Raw genomic sequence first — 22,736 nt, forward strand, 5'->3', positions numbered from 1 at the left:
TGTTTAATTTGTCGGTTTTTGATTTATAGTTTAATTAAAATAGTTGCAAGGCAATAGAGAACATGGTAACCTATTGAAATCAGCCAGAAGTTAACTGTGAGCCTTGAAGTAATACAAAATATTATTTTTTTTCTCTCGCACATCATAATACTGTTTGAGTTGACTGCGTTGTGTTTTTTATTGCTGAAGAATAGTGCTCCAGCACAGCGTGGCATTTCCGAATGGGTGGGAGCTGAGACTGGTCCTTCCGGCACGAGGAGCCCGCGGCTGGAGGGCGGGGTGGGGGCATGGCTGCGACGTGATTGCGTCAGCACCTGCGTGCCGGTGACGCAAGTGGGGCTGGGAGGAGCGCGAGCGAGTGAACGAGCGACCGGAGCGGAGCGGCCGAAAGAAAGTTGGTGGCGGCGCAAGTTAGCGGCGGCCATTCTGCGGTGTTTCCGAGCAAGCAGGTTCGATGTGACAGCCGGGAGGCTGTGCGGAATCGAGATTTTAACAGGAGAGTGAGAGCGATCGCGGTCTCCAGCACCCAGATTCGGCGCCCCCGTGCTTTCGGCCTGAATTTCCGAGACCAGGGAAGGACAATAAAGGCGATGCAGGACGGCAGCGAGAAGAAGTGGTGAGTGCGGCCGCTACACCGCTGATGTTGCCGCGCGGGGGGTTTATTGTGGATCGGCGGGCCCGGGCTGATGCCTCCTCTCCCACCCCACAGTCCGGTCATCGCTTCACTTCCCGCGGCCCGCCGGGGGTTGTTTCAGCTCCGATTCTCTTCAGCTTCGGGTCCCGCGGTCGCCATTTTGTGGAGCCGAGTCTCCGCTGAACCTGGGAGTGGAGTGCGTGGCCTGGGCTCGGTCCGGAGGGGAGGGCGCCGCCGTGCTGCCTCCTGGTGTGAGGCCGGCCACTGAGGTGACCTTGGGCCGCTTTGTTTCAGGGGAACCCCCCCTGGCTTTGTTGATGTGGCTTTATTTGGGGGTCAGGCTCTACCTGGACGAACGGGGGACGAGGATGGAGGGGAGCAGGGGGGTCTTTCGACTTGGTCTGAAGGTTTGGGAGAGATTAACCAGAGACCCGGGCTTCTCTACTTAGATTTGAATGTGATTCTAATTTTATGTTCCTTTTGCGATCGATGTGAATCGTTTGTTTCTAAGCCAGAGTATTTGAATAATTGTATTTGCTGGAGATGTTTCTCTACGGTGCTGCCGGTGTGGAATAATGTGTATCGAAATGTGCACCAGATTAGTTTCCGAGGTTTAAATAAATCTCTTGGCTTTGGTGAAGTCACCTTGACTGTATTGTGGAATTAAGTAGCATAGGTTAATTGTAACAAGTTCCTGTTGAAACTCACGAACACTGGTCGAATGGTAAATATAATCCAAGACCATTTGGAGGGGGAGAAAAGGAAACGATTATTGTGCTGTAGCTCTTTCTATCGCGACACAATTCACATCGCGGATGATCGAGATTTTTTGAGTGGTTAAGTTGGAGGTCCAGTACTTGCCTACACGGGATATATATATTCATCCAAATGAAGTAACCAAATGAGATAAAGGGAGGTATTGTCATTGGATTATACACGTATAAACATAAAAATGTTTTTGCACAAGTCTCTAGGATTAATAATTTCCACTGAGTGATGCAACATAACTGCTAAATGAGTACAAGATAGCTGTTTTATTTTCCTTGAAGCAGAAACATGGAAAATAGGTGTAGGCAATTCGGCCCTTCGAGCCCGCACCGCAATTCAATAAGTTCATGGCTGAACGTGCAACTTCAGTACCCCATTAGGGTGCCTAAACTATGGGCAAGTGCTGAATTCCCAAATCATAGAACTTTACAGCACAAAAGGAGGCCATACAACCCATCAGTTCCGTGCTGGCCGACAAAGAGCTATCCAGCCTAATCCCATTTTCCAGCTCTGTAAGTTACGGCACTTCAAATTCATATCCAAGTACTTTTTAAATGCTATGAGAGTTTTGGCCTCTACCACCCTTTCAGGCAATAAGTTTCAGACCCCCCCCCCACCACCCTCCAGGTGAAAACATTCTCCTCAAATCCCCTCTAAACCTCCTACCAATTACTTTAAATCTATGCTCCCTGATTATTGACCCCTCTGCTAAGGGAGCTACGTCCTTAATATCCACTCTATCCAGGCCCTTCATAATTTTATACATCATAGGCAGTCCTTCAAGCTCGAGGAAGACTTGCTTCCACTCCAAAAATGAGTTCTCAGGTGACCGAACAGTCCAATATGGGAATTACAGTCTCTGTCACAGGTGGGACAGACAGTTATTGAGGAAAGGGTGGGTGAGGAGTCTGGTTTACTGCTCGCTCCTTCTGCTGCTTGCACTTGTTTTCTGCATGCTCGCAGCAACAAGACTCGAGTTGCTCAGCGCCCTCCCGGATGTTCTTCCTCCACTTAGGGCAGTCTTTGGCCAAGAACTCCCAGCTGTCAGTGGGTATGCTGCACCTTATCAAGGAGGCTTTGAGCGTAAACCTTAATTAGGTCTCCCCTCGGCCTCCTGTTCCATAGAAAACAACCCCAGACTATCCACTCTTTCCTTTTATTGCTAAAATTCTGTAGTCCAGGCAACATCCTCGTAAATCGCCTCTGTACCTTCTCTAATGCAGTCACATCGTTCCTGCCAGAACTGCACTCGGAACTCTAGCTGTGGCCTAACTATTGTTTTATACAGTTCAAGCATAAACTTCCCTGCTCTTGTATTTTATGCTTTGGCTAATAAAGGCAGGTATCCCTTATGCCTTCTTAACCACCTTATCTCCCTGTCCTGCCACCTTCAGGGATCTGTGGATGTGCACTCCAAGGTCCCTCAGTTCCTCTACATTTCTCAGTATCCTACCATTTTAATCTGTATTCCCTTGCCTTGTTAGCCCTCCCCAAATGCATCATCTCGCACTTCTTTGGATTGAATTCCATTTGCCACAGTTCCGCCCACCTGACTAGTCCGTTGATCTCTTCCAGCAGTCTACAGCTTTCTTCTTAATTATCAACCACGCGCTCAATTTTAGTATCTGCAAACTTCTTAATCATACCCACTACATTCAGATCTAAATCACTGATATATACCACAAAAAGCAAGGGACCTAGCACTGAGCCCTGCGGAACCCCACTGGAAACAGCCTTCCAGTCACAAAAACACGCATTGACCATTACTCTTTGCTTCCTGCCTCTAAGCCAATTTTGGATCCAATTCGCCACTTTGCCTTGGATCCCATGGGCTTTTACTTTCGTGACCAGTCCGCCATGTGGGACCTTATCAAAAGCCTTGCTAAAATCTTTATAGACTATCCAACGCACTACCCTCATCGACTCCTTGTTACCACCTCAAAAAATTCAATCAAGTTAGTCAGGCATGACCTTCCCATAACAAATGCATGCTGATTAATCTGTGTCTTTCTAACTGAAGATTCATCCTGTCCCTCAGAATTTTCCAATAATTTTTCCACCACCGAGGTTCGGTTGACTGGCCTTTAATTACTCGGCCTATCCCTTTCTCCCTTTTTAAACAACGGTACAATGTTGGCAGTTCTCTGGCACCACACCTGTAGCCAGGAGGACTGGAAAATGATGGTCAGAGCCTCTCCTATTTCCTCTTTTTTGCTTCTTTTAACAGCCTAGGTTACATTTTATCCTGGGGATTTATTCACTTTCAAAGATGCAAAACCCCTTAATACTTACTCTCTTACTATGTATATTTCATCTAATATTTCATACTCCTGCAATGTCCGTATTCCTGTATTGTCAAAACAGACGCAAAGTATTCATTAAGAACCATACCCCCGTCTTCCGTCTCCACTAATGGTCTCTAATAGGCCCTACGCTTTCATTAGTTAGCCTCTTGCTCTTAATGTATTTATAAAACATCTTTGGGTTTTCCTTGATTTTACTTGCCAACATTTTTTTATGCTCTTTGTTTTCCTAATTTCCTTTTTAATTTCACCCCTACACTTTCTATACTCCCCTAGGATTTCTGCAGTTTTGAACCCTCGGTATCTATCATAAGCTTCCCTTTTTTCTTTATTCTACCCCGCATGTCCCTTGACATCCAGGGGGCTATAGATTTGTTAGTTGCATCCTTTTTCTTTAAGGAAACATACTTTCTCTGAATCCTCATTATCTCCTTGAAGACCTCCCACTGCTCTGCCACTGATTTACCCTCAAGTAGCTATTACCAGTCCACTTTGGCTAAATCACATCTCAGCTTCGTAAAATTGTCTTTTCTCCAATAGAGAATTTTTATTCCTGATCTATATTTGTCCTTTTCCATAAACTACCCTAAGTCTAACTGAATTCTGACTACTAGCACCAAAATGCTCTCCTACTAATACTCCTTCCATCTGCCCAGCTTACTTCCCTAAAACTAAGTCCAGAACTGACCCCTCTCTTGTTGGGCTTGCTATGTACTGGCTAAAAAAGTTCTCCTGAATGCATTTTAAAAATTCTGCTCCCTCCATACCTTTCACACTAATGCAATCCGAGTTAATATTAGGGAAGTTGAAATCTCCTATTATTAGTGCCCTATTGTTTTTACACTTCTCAGAAATGTGCCTACATATTTTCTCTTCTAGCTCCCTCTGACTGGGCGTCTATAGTCCCTTTTTGTTCTTCAGTTCAACCCATATGGCCTGATTTGATTTAACCTTCTAACGTATAATCCCTCCACACAGCTGTAATTGTTTCTTTAATCAATATTGCAACCCCCCCCCCCAAATAAAAATCCCCAAATATTCAGCTCGGCTATTATAAAGCCCAAACAATTCAACGCTGTGTGTGGTTTTGTTGTTTGTGGTTTTGTCCTGTTTCAGTCTTGAGCCTGAGTTTTGAAAAGGGCTATTAATGGTATAAAAATGTTAGCATTCTACCAAAATGTGCAGTGGTTATTTAACATACAGATAATTATTTTTATAGCTAAGATTTGTTAGTATCAGCAGCTTTTTAGAAATCATTACAAACTAATGGGAACGTTGATTTAAATTTATTCATGGACCCATGAGCTCTGGTGCACACTATATCGGCCTATGAAGACCTAAAGCTTAGATGCCCTTGACCTAAATCACTGGACCTCCGAACATGTTCTAGTTACTACTTATACTGTATAACCAGTAGTATGTAGGTACTTGGTATCTTAAATGTTCTTTTATTCTGTTTGCAGAGTGACTTGCATTTCCAGTAGCATGATATTTTTTAATTGGGTATAGTTTTTGTCATGCTTGGATTTTGTATCTATATGATAGTGGAACCTCAATTATCCACCATAATGCAGGAGAGTCTCTGGCAGGTAACAGGAATTAGTGATTAATCAAGAACACCCAAATGATTGTATATTGGTGGCTGATATGTGGGGCATAGTTGCACTGCACGAGCCTGAGACTCCAGCCGCTTGACCTGCCACAGGCTGCAGAGACTCAGAAAAATATGCTTCACTGATGCTAGCCTTGGATCTCTGGCTATAGAGGTGGATGCTGAGAATGTATTAGAATGTTCATTATTAATGTTGTCAGTTCTGAGCACTATGAAGATTACAGGAGATGAGTGTTTGCTGCTTTTGGTGCTCAACTCTATAGCTGGAGGTGGGTTGAAATTGGGATAGCCTTTTTGACCTCTCTTGGGTCTTACAGTTCCAGTAGTTGGAGATGTGTGCATGGAAGATCTGTAAACTGTCAAGACCATGCTATTAAATCAAAAAAAGCCAATGACTCCTACTGTGACTTATTTTCCACCAAATGTTTCACACAATCTAGGTTCCACTGTGTGCAGATTGTTTGTGATCTTGTATTGGGAGAGGGAAATTCTTGTTAGATCAGTGGAAGCATAAACTATTGTGTATGGAAATGCCTAAATATCAGCTTTTTAGATGGGGCTTCTGGTGAAAACTAGTCTTTTCTCAGTACATGCGAGTTAAATCAGAAATTTGAAGGAATTTGATTCATTAAAATGATATTGGCAGCTTAAGATCCTTCAAATATAAACGACTGGCAGGAGATGCTGAGCTCGGACATAAAATTTGAGAGGCTATAAATCTGAGGGACTGCTTTTTCTACTGTTTAGTTCCAGTGTGGCTCACATTAGCATGGTCGGATCATTTCATCAGCAGTAGCCGGTGTATGGTCTAGCGAGGAAAACAGTGTTAGTTTATGATCCAAATCTTAACATTTACCGGTTGAGGTGGTTATTTTTGAATTATTTCTTTTAGAATTGATATTCGGGCTTCTCCGTGGAGCCTAAAGGCACCTATTCATGTGAACATTGTTTTAAGTGTAATTCTGGTTTCAGGATAATCATAAATCTACTCATCCATCTCACTCCAGTACTATATGATGGGTGCGCTCCATATGGATCTATATGATTAATGTCACTGGAATGCATCCATGCATTTTCATGTGTATTTATTACATGCTGTACTAAGTATTGATTGTGTGTTTGGGTAGTTAGAAATGAAGATTAATGTATGTTTTATTTCCAGTCCTGTGCTGGAAGAAATTGATTAGTGCTAGAGTATGGTGCAGTGAATGCCAGCAGTCTTCTAGTAAAATAGCTATTCTTCTTGCGTACATGGCCACTGTGTCTGCAAGCTACTCATTTGTGATCTATTCCTCGCCTGATATCCATGCATCAGTTTTGAGCAAGAATCACTGGATAGTAGTCAGAACCTTGGCGGAATTCTTCCCTCCCTTGTCCAGAGGCACCAAGGCTAATTGTTGTACCCCAGTTGTTGCCCTGGCTGAGATCAGGTAAGCCAGCACAGACCGGAATTGTACCCAGGACCAACTCTTCACTTTCTTTTGCTCCACCTCCTAGTCTGGATGAATTTGTCCCCCTTCCTTAGCAGTGCTATGGCTAATTATGGCCCTTGCATAAGCCTGTCCCAGCAGAGATCATCTAATTTGTCAGAACCAAGAAATTTAATGGGCAGGAAGATATTTTGAGAGACGAGGAGGAATATTATGTTCAGAGTAGGCTGATACAGATTTAAAGAGTTCTGCTGCTTCATCTCCCGCTCCCTCCTTAAAGCCCACCCATTTGATCAAGGTTTTGGTCACCCTACCTGATATTTCCTCCTTTGGCTCAGCATCCATTTCTCTGATTATACATCTGTGAAGTGCCTTGGGATGTATTTCTACATTAAAGGTGCTATATAAATACAAGTAGTTGTTCATTGGTGGCCATGCCTTTGGCTGCCTATATCCAAAGCTCGGGAATTACCCCCCACAACCTCTGCCTCTCTCCTTTTAAGACGCTCCTTAAAACCTAACTCTTTGACCAAGGTTTTTGGTCACCTGTCCTAACATGTATTTGTGGTTGATTGTCAAATATTGTTTGAGAAGTGAAGTGCCTTGGGATGTTTTACTATGTTAAAGGCGCTATATAAATGGAAACAAAAACAGAAAATGCTAGAAACACTCAGACCAGCAGCTTCTGTGGAGAGAACTGGAAAAGTTAGTGATGTAACAGATTTTAAGCAGGTGCGGAGGAGGTGGGGGTGGGGGAGAAGAAAGAACAAAAGGGAAGGTCTGTGATGGGGTGGGAGGCAGGAGCGATTAAATGGATGTTGTTTGAACATCCAGTTATTTTTTCTCTCCTCGTCACCTGAAGATGTGAAGTCTTGGCAGGGGTCCGGCGCCAGAAGCCCTTTGTTGCCTTGTAAAAGCAGTGATTCCTTGTCGGCCCAGATAGTGATTGTCAACAGGCTGCTGGTCTGTGTACAGCTTTGCACGCCTGTTCTTCATTCCTTTCAAGCAGGGATTAAGAGAGGAGTTGGGGATTGGGGGAGACACAGAGATCATGAGGGAAAGCCTAACTGTCCTTGTTTTTAGAGCTGCTATATTAATTGTAGTAGTTCAGCTTCTACGTCTACGAGACCAGCTAGATCAACGCAGATAGCCAGCCTAGGTGAAAGTCAACCAAAATAAAAAGTGCAAGATTCTCAATTTTACCTCACCGAAATTCTTTTACCTGTATCAACTTTGTCTGTCTTCCTGCCCCACCCCCTCCCATGTGCAACTTGATGGCTATAGCAGGATAAAAACAGTAACTTTTTATCTAATCAATTTTCTCTCATCCTAAAGATGCTGACTACTCACTGAATTATGTTTCCATGCATGCCAGCTATCCGCAAGGTACCCAAATGATAAATTAAGTGATAGTAGCCTATTTGATCACAGCTGAGCCTGAAACTCAAGCGCTGAAATCGTCTGTCCCTTGCCATTGACTGGCTAAAATCTAGACACTCATAGGCAGTCCCTCTATATCGAGGAAGACTTGCTTCCAGTCTAAAAGTGAGCTCTCAGGTGACTCTCCAGTCCAATATGGGAATTACAGTCTCTGTCACAGGTGGGACAGATAATCGTTGAAGGAAAGTGTAAGTGGGGAGGCTGGTGATCAAAGGCTGGTGCTACTCACTCTATGCATTTACATTACTGGCATGTGGCTAGCTATAGATAGCATTTCTTTTCCATTGGCTTCACTCATGGTGAAATCCAGCCAACCGACAGGAGGTCAACACTGTAAATCCATGAAAATATAGGCCTACAAATGTGCTGTTGGGTTACAGCTACCAATTTAATTGAAGTCAATGTGAGGAACTAATCCTGCACATTTCCACTCTCTATCTTATTATTGACAGTGGAGCCAAGCAGCATGACGAGGACTGACTCCACAATAGGAAGTGCAGAGAGGAGAAGGATGACCAGAAGTCGCTTTACTGAAGCTGGATCTAAAATCCTTTCAAGTACTAAATTTGCTACGCTTAACAATTGTGGACCACTATTTGTAAATGCACTTGTAAAGTATTCATTAAGCATAGTATATTTAAGAACCTGCAATTGGGGAAGCTTTTTAATTTGACTTATAATGATATGTAAAAATGCTTTCAAAGAAACAAAATACAGAGCAGGTCTCAGTGAGGATAACTTTTTTTTAAAGCTCAAAAAAATTACAGAATCACCAGAAAAATTACTTTCCAGTTGTGTCTGAAACGCTGATCATAATTTTGAGCCTTTGAGCAAGCACAATTGCAGGAAACTTGCGTATAAGGCTCCATTACTTGGGGGTGGGACCATAATTATGGAGGGGAGGGGCCTGGTTACATTCAGGCAGAGATTGATAGGTGATCGTAAGGGATCAGGGAGATGTGAGTGTATTGTACTAGGGCGTGTAACTTACTTACACCCAAGTTCTGCAATCTTTTAGTCACGTATTTGATTTGCACCCCGATTCCGCATGTCTCTGGGCACAAATACGCGGGTAATTCCCATCTCGCATGTTATGGGCATATGCTCACTGTCTAAATGGTTGCATTGACACCAGGTAGATTTAAAAAGGTGCCGAACAAAGTCCAAAAGGCATGCACTTCTTTAACTGCAGTTTGACAGTGTTGCATTCAATCCTAAATTCAATCCCTCAAATTGCAGCCAACTTAAGTTTACATGTCCATGTGATACTGGTAGCCCAGTGATCACCATATCTGAAGGTGTATCTACAATGAAAATTTTAAGTGAATATAATGGGCCGAAAATTCCGGCCTCGCTGGGTCCATACGAAGTGCGCATGGACCCGGCGAGGCCTCACAGAAGCCGGTTTTTGGGGCGAGATGCGCATCCCTGGGAGAAGGACATTCGCACTGGAGAGATTGGGCTATTTACTCGGTGAATGTCCTTCAAACTTTTACGTCTGGTAAAAGCAGGCTTAGTTTTGCCAGCGTAAGAGTTTTAAAGCATAGAAAAATTTAATTTAATCATTTGTGAAAAACCCTGTCCATTAAGGTAAGTTTATTTTTAATCTTATTAAAACACTTTAAAAAAAATTGCCAAAATATATATTTTGAAACATTTAATTACATTTAATTTCAATTAATTTTAAATATGTGTGGTTTTTAAAAATTTATTAAGCTGTGTTTCTTGTTTTAGGCAGGTTTTCTCATTGATAGTAATGGTATCTCGCACAAACGGAGATCCCATTTTTATCAATGAGAATACTACCTAGTGATTGGTGCTCCAGGCCCACGTGACTCCAGTATTTTCCTACGTATGGGGAAGTCATCGTTCCGTACGCTGCACATCGAATGAAGGCGTCTGACCGGAATTGAAGGTGTTTCGGTGACCACCAGATATTTTCGCAAAAATGTTTTGGGTCCGAGACATTCGTCCAAAGGAAGCCTCCGACTAGTTTTCCCTCCCATTAATGAAGCTCTTGTGGCATTCTGATCCAATCCCCAAATAAGGGGCCCAAGTTTCGGGCCGCGCCGTTTTTCGCGCCACAAAGTGCACCTAAAAAAAAAACTTACAGATTCTCCAGCTCCCTGCTGGTCCTCGAGTCGGGCGGGGCGCAGCACGAGCTGTAGGGGGCGGAGCCAGGGCCCTGCGCTGAAAACAGTGCCGGGACCTCTGCACGTGCGCGCTACAGTGGGCGCGCATGTGCAGTAGCTCCAGGTGCCCAAAACTGTGTGGGACTGGCCTGAAGCACGCAGCCCCTAGCCCTGGCCGAATGGCCTCACTGGGGCTGCGTGCAAAAGGCTGCCTCCCACAACCAGCTCCTGCTTCCTCCCGACTCGACTCGACTCCTGCTTCCCCCGGACCGGATCCGACCCCGACCCGACTCCCGCCCCCCACTCCCCGGACCGGACCCAACCCCCCGCCACCTGGACCGGACCTGACCTCCCTCCCCCCGCCACCGACCCGACCTCCCTCTGCCCCTCCCGGACCCGCGCTCCCCCGCTCCTTCCCCCCCCAGACCCAACCCGCGCTCCCGACCTCCCCCGGACCCGACCCAACGCCACCTCCCTGTTAATCTGGTGCTGGGGACAGCCCCTGCCCGGTCTTGGGCCCGGCCCGTTCAGCCTCCCCCCATCCCCATCCCCTTCCCCTCCCCCCTTCCCCTCCCCCCTTCCCCTCCCCCCTTCCCCTCCCCCCTTCCCCTCCCCCCTTCCCCTCCCCCCTTCCCCTCCCCCCTTCCCCTCCCCCCTTCCCCTCCCCCCTTCCCCTCCCCCCTTCCCCTCCCCCCTTCCCCTCCCCCCTTCCCCTCCCCCCTTCCCCTCCCCCCTTCCCCTCCCCCCTTCCCCTCCCCCCTTCCCCTCCCCCCCTTCCCCTCCCCCCCTTCCCCTCCCCCCCTTCCCCTCCCCCCCTTCCCCTCAGAAACACAGACACTGACAGACAGAGAGATAGAGACACTGACAGAGACACACTGGGGGGGGGGGGGGCATCCCAGCACGCTGTTGGAGGGCTCCCGGTGCTGCAGTCGGTGAGTAGAAAATGTTTTATTTATTGATTTAAAAAAAAAATTATTTCTTATTAATTTTTTTTGATTGATTTATTGGTTGATTTATTGATGTTTTTATCATTTATTATTGATGATCGCTCTTTATTTGTAAAACTGAAGTGTTTAATGTTTGTAAACTTCCCTTTTAACCCCCCACCCCTCCCCCATTCCCTACGCCTGATTTGTAACCTACGCCTGATTTTCTAAAGTGTAGACAAGGTTTTTTCGATTGTACAAAAATCTTCTTGCTCCATTCTAAGTTAGTTTGGAGTAAGTTTTCACTGCTGAAACTTTGAAAACAGGCGTAAGTGGCCGGACACGCCCCCTTTTGGGGAAAAAAAATTCTGTTCCAAAGTGAAACTGTTCTAACTGACTAGAACTGGAGCAAACTAAATGCCGAGAATTTGAATTTCTAAGATACTCCGTTCTACACCCGTTGCTCCAAAAAATCAGGAACAACTGAGGCCGAAACTTGGGCCCAAGATGTGGGTGAACACACATTTTGTGGTTATGAATAAGAACCTATTGAATTGTGATGACATTAGTTTTCCAATGTCTTTTTTCTCTCTCTATACCAAAGGGACATCCCAGTGATATTCAGATTAAATGTGGTATCATACTTAAAATTAAGTTGTTTTGATTTGTTGCTTCACATTTTTTTTTTCTTTTGCCATGTACATTTTAAAAAGAATCTGGTTCGGAATGTATTAAAAGTTAGCAGACTAAGTACATGGAAATAACTGTTGTACACGTTCGCTGCCAGGCTGACACACACAATTTATGGTTGGAGAGGTAGTTTGCATTCTTTTTGATTTGCCTTTAGGGCCAAGGAGAAACTAATAGAGCAAATTGTACATGATTTGTAGACATCTTGGGCATTGAGCTGAATGGTCATAACTTGTTCCATGCTTCATTCTTTATTGAACATAAGAACATGAGAATTAGGAACAGGAGTAGGCCATCTAGCCCCTCGAGCCTGCTCCGCCATTCAAAAAGATCATGGCTGATCTGGCCATGGACTCAGCTCCACTTACCCGCCCGCTCCTCATAACCCTTAATTCCCTTATTGGTGAAAAATCTATCTATCTGCGATTTGAATACATTCAATGAGCTAGCCTCAACTGCTTCCTTGGGCAGAGAATGCCACAGATTCACAACCCTCTGGGAGAAGAAATTCCTTCTCGACTCGGTTTTAAATTGGCTCCCCCGTATTTTGAGGCTGTGCCCCCTAGTTCTAGTCTCCCCGACCAGTGGAAACAACCTCTCTGCCTCTATCTTGTCTATCCCTTTCATTATTTTAAATGTTTCTATAAGATCACCCCTCATCCTTCTGAACTCCAACGAGTAATTGCATAATTACTTATGGCTTATGGTACTTTCAGATTAATCAGGTAAAGTGCATGTCATCTATATGGTTGGTGCAGTTAGAACTGCCACAAAATTACAAATAATTTTGCCAATGATTGGTTGTATAATGTTGGTTTGCACAGTGGCTTGCAGTGACATTTTTTCTGCTAATGGAAAAAGTGTCAGTGAAACAAAAATCTTTCCATTGGCTCTTCCTTACTGGATCTTTCAGATTGGCACATTGATATTTTAGCTGAAATTGTAACAGCTTGGAGCTAGCCTACATTAGATTAAACTCATTTTTATATTTGTTCTTGGAATATGGGTGGCACTGGTAAGGCAGTGATTATTACCAATCCATAGTTGCAGGGGACATTAAAAGTCAACCACAATATACTGTAGTCATACAGGTAGGAGTAGCAGGTCCCTTCATTTAATGGTTTGAGCAACCATATTAGATGCCACTGCTCCAGCTGCTTTTAAGTATGCCGTAAGTTGTCTTATAAATGTGCTTATTTTAGTGTGGGTATCTGGAAATATATACAACAGACATTAGCATAACCAAAATCCTGTCACTTAACAGTTAGATTTAGTAACATTGAAATGTCATTGGAGGATTGTTTTTACAATATGATACATCTTTGGGGAAATTGTTTCATGTTCAGTAGTGCAAATAGTGTCCCTCAATTTAGAACATAATTTTTTTTTTTAAGTACATATGTAATATAAACTTTGCACAAAATTTACAACACGGAAACAGGCCATTTGGCCGAACTGGTCCATGGCGGTGTTTATGCTTCACACGAGCCTCCTCCTACCTCTCTTCATCTCACCCTATCAACATATCCTTCTAGTCCTTTTTCCCTCTTGTGTTTATCTAGTTTCCCCTCAAATGCATCTATGCTATTCACCTCAAACACTCCCTATGGTAGTGAGTTCCATATTCTCACCACTCTCTCGGTAAACAAGTTTCTCCTGAATTCTCTATTGGATTTATCAGTGACTGTCTTATATTTATGGCCCTTAGTTTTGGACTTCCCCACAAGTGGAAACATCTTCTCTTCGTCTACCCTATCCTCCCTCAGCCATATCGTTCCTAGAGAAAAGAGCCCAGCCTCTTCAATTTTAACCTCTCAGTTCTTTTTTGCATTCGCTAATATCTGTATCTTTTTATAATGGCCCTGAATTTGCGGTCGGAGGCTACCTGTGGGGAAATGCAGTCAATCCACAAATTAAATGCCTGCGTACCTGGAGGTACGGAGACTCGTGGTCCTGGCCCCCTCCAGGTATACCGTGCGTAGAGGCCTACGTATCCCAGGGACGCACGCAGTTCGCAAGCACCCCTGGGATCACATGGGCCAGCCCAACCAATGAAAGAAGGGAATTCCCACTCATGCTTATGGGGATTCCGTATGTACGGAAAGCCTATAAGTATGAATGGGAATACGCCAAAAAATACATCTACACTTCAAATAAAAACAAGTTACATATTTAAAATTGATTAAATATTGAAAACAAAATTATTTTGAAATATAAGTTTTAACGGAGCTAAAAATGAACTTGCCTTGTTGGTCAGGGTTTTTAATGTATAAATGATTTATAAAATTTTATATATATTTTTTTAAACTCTTACACCGGTACAAGCAGATTGACCCTGCTTTTACCAAGTGTAATAATTTCATGGGCCTGTGAGTGTGACAACTTTAATCCAACATCACTGTAACCCCTGTTAATTTGTGTATATTTTCCCATGCAAATGAATTAATAATCTCTGGGTTACTCCCAGTGCCACACACCAGACAGGGGAGATAGATTAGGACTACACGCGTGCTAAACCGCAGAAGCAGCATGCTACAGACAGCTAAGTGATCCCGCAACCAACGGGTCAGATTAAAGCTCTGCAGTCGTGCCACATCCAGTCATGAATGGTGGTGACAATTAAACAACTAACAGGAGGAGGAGGCTCCATGAATATCCTCATCCTCAATGATGGCGGAGCCTAGTACGTGAATGTAATAGACAAGGCTGAACCGTTTGCAACCATCTTCAGCCAGCAGTGTCGAGTGGATGATCCATCTTGCCCTCCTCCTGAGGTCCCCCCAACATCACAGAAGCCAGACTTCAGCCAATTTGACGTCATGAAACGGTTGAGCACACTGGATACAGCAAAGGCTATGGGCCCAGACAACATCCTGGTTGTAGTGCTGAAGATTTGTGCTCCAGAACTAGCCATGCCTCTAGCCAAGCTATTCCAGCACAACTACAAAACTGGTATTGTAAGGGGATAAAAAACAGTCACTAGAGTGGAGACAGACTGATGGTCACAAATGGAGATACTGAAGGTTGTGAATTGATCTGATACGTAAAATGGTCCAGATTAAGAGAGCTTATCAGTATTGGGAGATTCTGAGGAATCAGGAGCTCTTCTGTCTTACGGTATGGATTGTAACATTGACCAGTTATGTATAACCCGCTTATGTATGTAAAGCACGCTTATACACTCGCTTACATTGGGCTAGTAAGAAGGGAATAGTGAAGCCTGATGGGTAATGAACCATCCGTTGTGTGAACCTTAGTATAGATTTACATTCGGAATAAGCAAATCCACCAAGGGCAACAGTCTGGAACATAGACTGTAAACAGTATCTGACCCTCATGAAAAACTGTATTAGACTAGTTCTCTCGAAGAGATAAGGAAGCCAGTATTTTGGAACAGAGTTACTTCACACTGACTAAGGCAAAGTTCACATCACTGAACAACATGATTGACATGTGATGAGAGATGGACAGGTGGGAAAGAACCAGTGAACCGAATAATAAAACCGGTGAACCGAAGTTTTCGTCTGAGTGAATCTGTGGTCGCTGTACAGAGGGTAGGTGTCGACTCCTTATAATCAGGGAGTCCACCTCGAGGAAGAAAGGTCTTCCTTTTACCCCAATAGACAAAGTGGAAAATTGCTCAGGTATGTCCTGTCTATAAACAGTAGGACAAATCCGGTCCAGCCAATTACTGCCCATCAGTCTACTCAATCATCAACAAAGTGATGGAAGGGGTTGTCGACAGTGCTATCAGGCAGCACTTAGTTACCAATAACCTGCTCACTAGTGCTTAGTTTGGTTCTGCAAGGACTACTCGGCTCCAGACCTCATTACAGCTTTGGTCCGAACATGGACAAAAGAGCTGAATTCCAGAGGTGAGGTGAGAGAGACTGCCCTTGTCATAAAGGCAGAATTTGATCGAGTGTGGCATCAAGGAGCCCTAGTAAAATTGAAGTAATTGGGAATTGCAGGGGGTGGGGGGGACATGGACTCTCCACTAGTTGGAGTCCTATCTTGCACAAAGGAAGTTGGTTGTTGAAGGCCAGTCATCTCAGCCCCAGGACATCGTTGCAGGAGTTCCTCAGGGCAGTATCCTAGGTCTACCCATCTTTAGCTGATTCATCATAAGATCAGAAGTGGGGATGTTTGTTGTAGTGTTCTGTTCCATTCGCAACCCCTCAGATAAGAAAACAGTACATGCCTGCATGTAGCAAGACCTGGACAAAATTCAGACTTTGGCTGATAAGTGACAAGTAACATTTGCACTGTTACCATCATCTAATCCCTCACCATCAACATTCTGGGGGTCACCATTGACCAGAAACTTAACTGGACAGCCACATAAATACTGTGGCTACAAGAGTAGGCCAGAGGTTGGGTATTTTGCGGTAAGTGACTCACCATCTGACTCCACATAAGGCACAAGTCAGGAGTGTGATGGAATACTCTTCACTTGCTTGGATGAGTGCAGCTCCAACAACACTATAGCTCGACACCATCCAGGAAAAAGCAGCCCGCTTGATTGGTACCCAATCCACCACTTTAAACATTCACTCCCTCCACCACAGGTGCGGTGCGTACCATCTACATATAAGATGCACTGCAGCAACCTGCCAAGGTTTCTTCAAAGCACCTCCCAAATCCGCAACCTCTACCACAAGAGCAGCAGGAACTGCCAGTCACACACCATCCTGACATGGAAATATCGACGTTCCTTCATTGTCACTGGGTCAACAAATGGTAACTCCTTAGGTAACAGTACTGTGGGAGTACCTTCACCATAACGACTGCAGCAGTTCAAAAGGCAGCTCACCACCTTCTCAAGGGCAATTGGGGATCGGCAATAAATGATGGCCTTGCTAGTGATGCCCACATTCTGTGAATGAATTAAAAAAACATTTACATGCTTGCAAAAGTCTTGAATTATATAACAAAATAAAGGTTATGCTACTGATATTATACAAAGCAATGGCGATATAAAAATATGATCAGAACCAAAATGACTAAATTCCATTACGAGCCTGGGGATCTTGACCATATGGAGCACACTTATGATGGGCTGTTTTGTATTATCTCTTGGGTAACTCCTTTATCAAGCATATGTAGTTCCAGAAGTAATAATTTCCCGGACATTCTTTGGGGTCTGATTTACTGGTTTTATTAAATGGGTTTCTGTGATTCTTTTACTTAAGTTTTTGGGAGAGATTTCTGCTTTGTTAATTTTTTTCCTCTGTGAAAACCATGCCTTGTGCATCATTGTTGGTTGTGTGATCCGAAGCTAAACTAGTCTGGTTTATCAGCACTTATCTTTGGTATGCATCTCTAATGATCTTTTATTATTCCCACAACATTGGAATTTTATAGGCCTATGTCCTGCAGACACCTTTAACACAGGTCAAATCCGTTCTGCAATCTTGTGATGGGAAGAGCAATGAATGCTAGTTTGGCATGTACTTTTCCAGCTAAAGAGTGCTGTTCTTTAGCAGTCCATCTATCCTGTTGGAATGATTATTTATTTCCAGATCTCATTCTGAATCTTTCAAAGCTCCCTAGCTGTTTTATCCTGTTTGATAACATCTGTTTTGAAGGCCAAGCTTGAAATATCTCATCAGGGTTGTGAAAGGTATTTGGGAGTTGTCCAATTTATTATGAGGATGGGTGAGGGGTGGGGTAGTGTTTATGCTTTAACTGACTAAATGATTGGACTTGCACTAAATATACATTAGATACCTTTCAGGTGACACCTCTTTCAGTTATCAAGCACAATGGTGGAATCTTACTGTTATGGATCATGACCCATGGAAATGTTTGGGTTGCCTTGTGGACATCCTGTGTACTTAAGCTTTGTACCAGTGTCTTCCTTTCTATGGGCTCAATTTTCCCCAAAGCATTTTTTTTGGCGTACTTGGAGTTACACATATTTTTTGGGGCCGAAGTACGCCAAAAAAAATGTTCTAAGTGTCCCCGTTTGATTTCTTCTTTTTGGCGCAGCCTAAGCTGTCCTTTAGTTTTAGGGGTGGAGCCTTGGTCTGCACCAAAAAGATCAGGTTGCCATGGTAAACAACGACACAACGTGGGCTGAGGCTGCAAAGTGAACGTACAGCCAGCTCGCAACACGTTAAAATACATTGCAGCAACTTAAGAACACATTAAAATACATTGCAGCAACTTGCCTCCAATTAAAGTGTCCCCCCACCTCCCGGTGCCGGTCCCCGCCCCATCCCAGGCTGAAAGGGCCTCCCGGTCCGCTCCCGCCCACCCCTAGCCCCGAGTGGCTTGCCGGTCCCGCCCCTAGCCCCGAGTGGCTTGCCGGTCTGCTCCCGCCCGCCCCTAGCCATGAGTGCCTTGTCGGTCTGCTCCCGCCCGCCCCTAGCCCGGAGTGCCTCGTCGGTCTGCTCCCGCCCCTAGCCACGAGTGCCTTGCCAGTCTGCTCCTCCCGATCCCACTCCCCCGCCCCAAGCCCTGGACGAATGGCCTCCCAGTCCGTGCCCAGGTTGAGTGGCCTCCCGGTCCACTCCCCTACCCCTATCCCAGGTTGAGTGGCCTCCCGGTTCGCTCCCCTGCCCTTATCCCAGGCCGAGTCGCCTCCCAGTCTGCTTCCCCGCCCCTATCCCAGGCCGAAAGGCCTCTCTACCCCACTCTCTTACCTCTCCCGCTGCTGCTGTCCAGGCATCTGCTGCCCTTACCTGCGCAGATTTCCTTAACTCTCCAGAAAATTTTTCTGCAGAGGCCACATACGCTGGCCTAAGAAGAACTGGAGTAACTTTCAGCTAGCCAAACTTGCCTAAATGGCCAGAATTGGCGCGGGTGGCAGGTTAGAATCGAAAGTGAGCCATTTACAAACTATATATAGGTGCACAAACAGAATTGGATTTAAATGAAGAAGTTGTCATAATTAAAATGATTAAGCCAAGTTCTGAACATTGTGTAAATATTTTTCAAAGAATACTTTTGCCTTCTGATCAAGTTAACATTGGACAGCTGCTGTTTCTGTTTTGGATCCGCTCACATTTTGAATTTTGTGCTGAAAAAAGACAACAAAAATTTTGTGCCGTGTCACATAACTGCCTATTCTGTCATTTATAATGTTGCTGACAAAGGATAATTCTGAAGGTAAAATTTCAGAGATACTATTTGTAGGGTTTTTCTAATGCCTTAATTTTAGTTCATGGTCCTTTAAACAGTATAACTCTTGATATGCAGTTACCTTTCTTGTGGAAAAATGATCACTTGGATGAGATGCCGGAGGATGCCACTGTCTGATAACTAAATCTGTTCCTTTACAAGAGATAAAATTCAGGGGTGGGGACATTTATAAACTATATGTATTTATGTGTACACTTTGCACTGAATAAGTCTACAGAAAATATTGAGCTGAGTAGTATTTTGATCTGATTTTGTTTGGGTGCTGGTTGGTGCTTCACATTTCTTTTGCATGCACTTCTAGATTTTAACATCAGGGCAGGTACTGTTGAAGCTTTCGTAACTTGCAAAACCTTCACGTTACAAAACGGGTTCAGAGAAGCCAATCTGTAATCTATGAATGGTTCTGATACTGTAGTATGAACTCCTCTGTACCAGTGGCAACAGAGAAGCAGCTACATGTACACAATAGGTTGGGAAGATTGGAAGCAGCCACTAGCAGTGCTACTTCTAGGCAGCCATCTTTTGCTGTGGTTTGTCATTTTCCTGGAATACTATAGTGCTGCTATCGATAGTGGCCCTGACATCAGCAATCGTGTTATAATGTATAGTTAGTTATATAATGTTTTTTTAAACATTTCCGGTCATAGCATCAGCAAGCCATATGCACAAAATCAATTGGTATAGTTGATTTTAGTAAACTTTGAGGTACATTTTGAAGCTTAGTAACTTTGAGGTTCTATATTTTAAACATATTTGATTTAGTTTTCCTATTGTTTCAAGTTGCTCATTTAGATTGAACAAGAGCAGGTTCAAAAAATATTTGAGATCAACTTGACATGGTTGTGTAACTTCTGACATAAGCATTGACATCAATGTGGGTTTCCTGTCGATTTGTGGGACAGGAAAGGAAGTAGGAGGTTAGTTTGAGGTTAGTTTCTGGGAAAATTATTTCACTGTAGTACATTCTGAAAATTACCACATTCAAATATTCTCCTTTCTGGTGTGCTCTCAATTTTTATTAAATAGTACTGGATTTGAAAGAAGCATTCTTCATGCAGACATCCCTCCACACTGTAGGAACTTGACCAATCTTATGTATTGATTAAACACTGTAAAGGCCTAAGACCTGTGCAATAGCTCCATTCTTTTTTTCCCTAGTTATGCAAAGATTCTTTAAGCTCCAGTCTTTCTTTCAGTTGATTTCCAGAGCTGGGCCCTGTGTTTTTTTTTTACTCTTCAGGCAAGAAAAGTATAGTTTTAAGCTCTTCAACCAATACCAACAAAAACACATTATCTGATCATTTATTTCCTGTTTACAATATCTTGTTATGTGCATATTACCTGCCATGATTGCTTATGTAATAAAAGTAACAGCATTTCATAAGTAATCCATGGGCTGTAAAGTGCTTTGGGGGCGCCCAAGGACATACGGTGTTACATAAATGTAAATTTGTTCCAAATGTTTAGTTGCCTTTGTTTCATTTGTTTCTCTTTTAGTTGATTCCTGTGTTTAAGCATCACTGGAGCTATCACCTCCTTTTCTGTAACACCAGGTCACGTCTCTTTAACTAATTTGCCAAAACTGTCCATTTTGTATGCACATCCATTGCTCTCAAAAATTTCCATTGATGTATTATAACATTGAACATTCACAAGCATAATCTATAAAGCAGTAAATACACGAGATTCTCTGCAAATCATGGAGAAGTGATTTTTTTTTTCAATGAAATTATATCTTTGAAATATAGTTTTTTTTTAAAGCCCATTCAGTCTGGTGGATTATCCAGATTTGGTGCTTTCAGCAGGTCAGGGTAACCTTGTCCCACCTTCTACTATGCTCCAGTGTCGACATATTCACAGATGTTGAATGACATTGGCTTGGTGATGGTCTCTTTAATCCAGTCACAGTCATTAAGGAATCTCACATTCATATCCCTAGTCTAATTAGATACAAATATTGCTAAGTTTTATTTAGTTATCTATGGGTTAATTTGCTTGAAGGTGGAACATCAATTTATATTTATATCATGCCTTTAATGTAGAAAAAAATCCCAGTGTGCCTCACGTAGGCTGAAGGGGAAATGATGATTGCTGGGTCAAAGGATGAGATATTGGGAAGGGTGACCAAAACCTTCGCTACAGAGGTGGGTTTCAAGGAGGGTCTTAAATGAGAAGAAGGAGATGGCCGGATGGATGTGTTTAGGGAGGGAATTTAAGAACATAGGGCTGCCAGTAGTGGAGTCTGCTCTCGCAGATGGTGGGTGGGAGGAGAATCGGATTCTGCATCCAGTGGCAGAATGCTTTCTACGATGATAGTTGATGCACTGTGTACGGTTTAGTGATTCATTAAATGTTACCCCTACACTACATAAAATCTGCAAGGTGGCTAATAAGGTATTCTACAACCTGAGTCTGAAATCCTGTGTGTAACCAAAATCTATCGTATTGATGCAAGGTCCTGCCCCATCCCAAAGGACTAGATGAATGTGGCAGGTATTTGCACACAAGGTCCTACAGGTGGCAATGCGATGCAAGATGAATTAATTGCTTCAGGGAAGAACCATGGTATCTTTAAACCAAGACTGCATCAGCTTGCCCTAGTGGTTCCTGTGTGTGTAAAGGATGGCGTCTCAATAAAATGTCAGCTTAGGTTATGTGCTCAATTCCTTGAGTCGGCCATGAGCCCACAATGTTATGCTACTGCAAGAGTGCTATCAACTGTGTTTTGCACAAACCTTCGTATTACTCTAAGCTAATAAATCCCAAAGAAGCTTTCTTGTGTCTATCCTTTTATCAATGCATTGAGCTATTCTTGACATCTCCTTTAGTGCACCTTTGGTAAATTCTTCTTTACTTTTCAGTAGCTGTACACTAAATCTCATGAATTAGATCAATATGTGGTCTGATGTTTGGGTGGCTACCTTTTGTGGTTACTAGAGTCTCAACTCTCTATTCTGTCTAGGTATGAAGCAGTTGATTATAATTGGTATCTTGCAGAGAGAGTTGACTGGATGAAACTGATTTGGGGCTCATGACCTGGCTCCTTTGACTGTCTCATGCTATTCCAGTTGAAATTGGTGGGATCTCCGAAATCAACCGAGTGAACTTTCTCTGAACAGCCAGAAATACTAGGGGATCGAGGGTCTAGCGAGAAGGAGGAACTGAAGGAAATCTTTATTAGTCAGGAAATTGATGTGATTGAAGGCTGATAAATCCCCAGGGCCTGATGGTCTGCATCCCAGAGTACTTAAGGAAGTGACCCTAAAATAGTAGATGCATTGGTGGTCATTTTCCAACATTCTATAGACTCTGGATCAGTTCCTATGGATTGGAGGGTAGCTAATGTAACCGCACATTTTTAAAAAGGAGGGAGAGAGAAAACGGAATTATAGACCGGTTAGCCTGACATCAGTAGTGGGAAAAATGTTGGAATAAATTATTAAAGATGTAATAGCAGTGCATTTGGAAAGCAGTGATAGGACATGTCAGCATGAATTTGTGAAAGGGCAATCATGCTTGACAAATCTTCCAGAATTCTTTGAGGATTGTAACTAGTAGGGCCCAAGTTTCGGGCCCGTTTTTCGCACCACAAAGTGCGCCTAAAAAAAACTCATCTATTCTCTGGCTCCCTGCAGGTCCTCTGGAACTGGGCGCG

At 43.6% G+C, this 22,736-nt stretch overlaps 1 protein-coding gene across 1 annotated transcript in view; it reads left to right on the forward strand.

Annotated features, from left to right (window-relative positions):
- The first annotated feature begins 316 nt into the window (after window positions 1-316).
- The window catches only part of LOC139263412 (hypoxia-inducible factor 1-alpha-like), a 77,564-nt gene continuing 55,144 nt past the window's right edge, over window positions 317-22,736 (forward strand). Inside the window, exon 1 of the mRNA XM_070879472.1 lies at window positions 317-616. Within this exon, the coding sequence (XP_070735573.1) occupies window positions 591-616 (26 nt within the window). The 5' untranslated portion in view covers window positions 317-590. The remainder of the gene's footprint in view (window positions 617-22,736) is intronic.

The sequence above is a fragment of the Pristiophorus japonicus genome, chromosome 4 (genome assembly GCF_044704955.1).
Source record: "Pristiophorus japonicus isolate sPriJap1 chromosome 4, sPriJap1.hap1, whole genome shotgun sequence".
Classification (NCBI taxonomy): Eukaryota; Metazoa; Chordata; class Chondrichthyes; family Pristiophoridae; genus Pristiophorus; species Pristiophorus japonicus.